Here is a 3531-nt window from a genome sequence, read left to right on the forward strand (position 1 = left end):
CCTTCTTTTTCCTCCCTTCCTCTTTCTCCCTTCCCTCTCCCCGAATTGTTTTGCCCGTGCTTGTCGTGATAGCATCCTTTCACCACGCGTCTGGTTTCCGCCCATCGGGCCTTCTCCTTCCTCTCCTTCCCTGTAGGAATGGAATCTCCTGCGCGCCATTGAACGAGACTACGCTCTGGGCATCAAGGCACAGGCTGGTCAGGAAGCCGGTAAGGACAAAAGAGAACACATCGAAGGGAGGAAGGTCCAGGGTAGGGCAGCACGGTACAATTATTGCTCACGGCTACTTCTCTTTGTGCGTCCCTCCTCGACACCTATGCCACAGCCGTCCTCATTCATCAAGTCCCAGCCGACTCCATTCCCGAGGTCGAGAAGGTACGATGCCGTTCGTGCGTCTTTCCTTCCTTTCCATGCTCTCCTCCCCCCGTCCTCGTAATTTCCCTTTTAATCGCCCTGCCCCGGAACTCCCTTTTCCTTCCGCGCTCTTTCCCTCCTCCCCTTCCTGCCCCTCTGATGTGTAGGTCGCAAAGCAGGTGGCGGACGCAGTGAAAGCCCGCAGGGCAGAGCGATTGGCCGCAGAAGCCGCGGAAGAAAAAGAGCAGGAGAAGAAGGAAGCAGAAAAAGAGGCGGTTACGGCCGCAACTGCGGCGGCCGCTTCAGGAGGTCCTGTAACGGCGGGAGAAGGATCAGAAAATGCAGGGAAGGGAAAGGTGGGAGGAGAAACGAAGGAGGAAGAAAATGGAGAGGAGAAAAAGGCGGCTGCAAATGGTGATGTCTCCAAAGATAAGGGCGAAAAAGGAAGCGAAACCACGGAGAAAGGAACCTGAGATTGAAGAAAAGGGGGTTGGGAAACTGAGAGGAGGGGAATTCAATGTGATTGGGATAAAGACAATGTTTCAGTTGTTGCGGTACAGTGGCTTCTCGATGAAAAGCTAGAAATCACGAAGAGCAATATTTACAACATCCATAATTTTTGCGTGCTTTTTTTCCAAATGCGACCGCTCCCATTGCGCTTTTCAACCTCCATTAACCTGGCAACAAATATACATATACCTGCTATGTGTCTGTATGCAAACGTACTGTCGAGCCTCGGGCACGCCCGCTTGCCCTATGTACACGCTTCTCTCTTGCCCTCCCCGCCTTTCCTGCGTCAAGACCCCTCTGTCTGTGCAGTGTGCTTCCATTGCCCCACTCCATCTTTTTTCCCGCCGTCCCTCCGCCCCAACCTCTGGTCGCCTTTTCCTTCCTTCATTTTCTTCCTTCAGCAGCATGTCATCCAGAGGTAAAGAGACTATCGTAGGGCTAGGTCGCATCCCCTGTCCTTCACATACGGCAAAAGCAATCCGATATGGCCCCTTCCGCCTGTCCTTTTCCTTCCCTCCATCCACAAGATTCCTTCCTACGTCCTTGTCTAGTGTTGTGTGAAATCCTGAACCACACGAACACCACAGTGCCTACAACACCTTGGTTTGAAAGGCTAAGAGCAGGAAAACATATAAACGTCTGCCATATGCTTGCGCTGCCGCAACATTACCACCCTGTGAAAAACGACCTCTGCAATGATTTAGATTCCTTACCGGGCCAACGACTGTCAAACTCTCTCACGGCGACAAGCAATCCTTTTCCGCTTAAGCGATTGCATTTAGCTTCGCAGCGCCCGGGGGGGGCCAGAACGGGTGCCAGTCGCAGAATTCGCGGGGAGAGGGATGCCAGGAGCAGGATTGGAGGGTACAGGCAAGGCTGCAGGTACGGTGGGGTCGACAGAGGCCGTGGAAGAGGGAGGGGTTCGGGTAATTGGGGCGGCGGGTGCTGTGGGAGCCGCAGGCACAGAGGGAGGCTGCAAAGGTGTGGTCTTGGGCGACACCAAAGGAACAGGCGCCAGGCATTCGCTCACTTGACAATTGGCCGTTTTCACCCCTCCGGCGATGAATGTATCGAGCGTGATCTCTTTCACGGCGCAGGCTTTGGTGAAGGGGTCGCATATGATGGTGCTTCCACCCAAGGACCCAACGGTTTTGACCACCCGCTCCAAGATGCTCGTGCAAGAACGGTCTTCCCCCACCACACAGGTCAAAGCGCAGGATAAGTCCGGAGAGGTGTACGTGACAGCGCCGGTGCCATGATTTGTTTTTACGGTCGTCCTGTCCGATTGGCAGCGGAAGATAGGCAGGTACGTCGCCAAGGCAGGGTCTGTGGGGTTATCGTGGCGTTTGATGAAAAGGAAGGAGAAGTCGCCCGGCTCGAACTTCATCTGCACAAAGCCAGTGCCGTGCAAAAGGTCCGTAATGGCAGGGGTCGTTATTTCACAAAAGCCCGCCTAAAGAAGAAAAAGAGACCGGGGATGGAAGAATAAAGGAGAAAGGGCAGAATGGAAAAAAGTGACTTGGGTTGCTGGCCATCGCCTCACTTGCATTGCTTCCTAAGACATTGAGGGAGAAAGCAGAGATGATATCGATAACAGTTGTCCCCATCCGCTGCGTGCCCCTTCGCTTTTTCCTGCTTCGGCGGCTTTCCTACACGCATCATCACCCTCACGAAGCTCCTCACCAGTTTCTTTTCTCCGGCGAAGGACGTTTGTGCACACCTAGAACCCTCTCCTTCGATGCTGGCACAGGCTTCGTCAGACGTGCAAATTCCACATTCCGGACCGACCCATCCAGCGGCACAGTCGCATACGCCTGACGCATTCACCCTGGGAGAGAGGGTTTGCGTTGGGGGGCAAGTAAAGCTCCCGGGCCATGCCTCATGTCCTCCGACGTCTAGAAGAGGGAGAAGCGCAGAAATAAGCAGGAGAGCGGAGGAGGAAAATAAACGGGCCATGGAGAGGGCCTTCTGTGGCGTGATTGGTAAGATAGAGTGGTAGGTCATGAGGAGCGACATGGAGCAAATAAATATAGGAGCCTTCAGAAAGTCCTTATTATTCCTCTTTTCGACTCGAGTGGTTCCAAATTCCGTGATTGTGTTGTTCGTCTATGCCGCGCTGTCAATCAGAAAGCCGACAGGCAATGTGAAGCAAAAACTGTGACAAAGCTGCGACAAATTATTTCTTGATCAATAATTTGGCCAAATCACGACTGTATGAAAAAAAAATCTCTGAGCACTCAAGATGAATTAAGTCCCAAAGGAAGAGACCTGAGGACGTCCAATCATGAAGTGAACATAAAACTTGCTTTGCCCACAACGATGGAGGGAATCCTCGGACCTCCTGGCAAGTGTCACAGCCACAGGTAGGGTCGGCGAGGGACGAGCTGCTCCAAATGCTGCGAACGCCCTCGCCGAATTTTAAAATTTTGAACCTCGGCTGCACGCTTCTACTAAGCTCTCGAATTGCACCCAAAATGGTCGCCATTCCATCATGGAAATACGTTGTGAAACATTTACTTTTTAGAAGAACTTCAATGAAAAAATAAAGGTTTCTGAATGTGAGAGACACTATGCGAGAGACTCCTTATAATCATTGGCGCGGCTTTTAAGCATAACCAAGACCACAGGTAATTATATCCCGTAAAAAAGTTACTCTGCTGTATTATA

General features: G+C 52.1%; 1 protein-coding gene across 1 annotated transcript; it reads right to left on the bottom strand.

The window, feature by feature from the left end:
• Positions 1-952: 952 nt before the first annotated feature.
• On the bottom strand, positions 953-2820 carry NGA_0487310 (uncharacterized protein; the record flags this gene model as incomplete). The annotated part of the gene is made up of 2 exons (XM_005853360.1): positions 953-2317; positions 2692-2820. The coding sequence occupies 2 exons, from the start codon at positions 2818-2820 to the stop codon at positions 1643-1645; spliced, it is 804 nt and encodes a 267-aa protein (XP_005853422.1). The 3' UTR covers positions 953-1642.
• Between the last annotated feature and the right edge of the window lie 711 nt (positions 2821-3531).

This window comes from Nannochloropsis gaditana (assembly GCF_000240725.1).
Source record: "Nannochloropsis gaditana CCMP526 unplaced genomic scaffold scaffold933, whole genome shotgun sequence".
In the NCBI taxonomy this organism is placed as follows: domain Eukaryota; class Eustigmatophyceae; order Eustigmatales; family Monodopsidaceae; genus Microchloropsis; species Microchloropsis gaditana.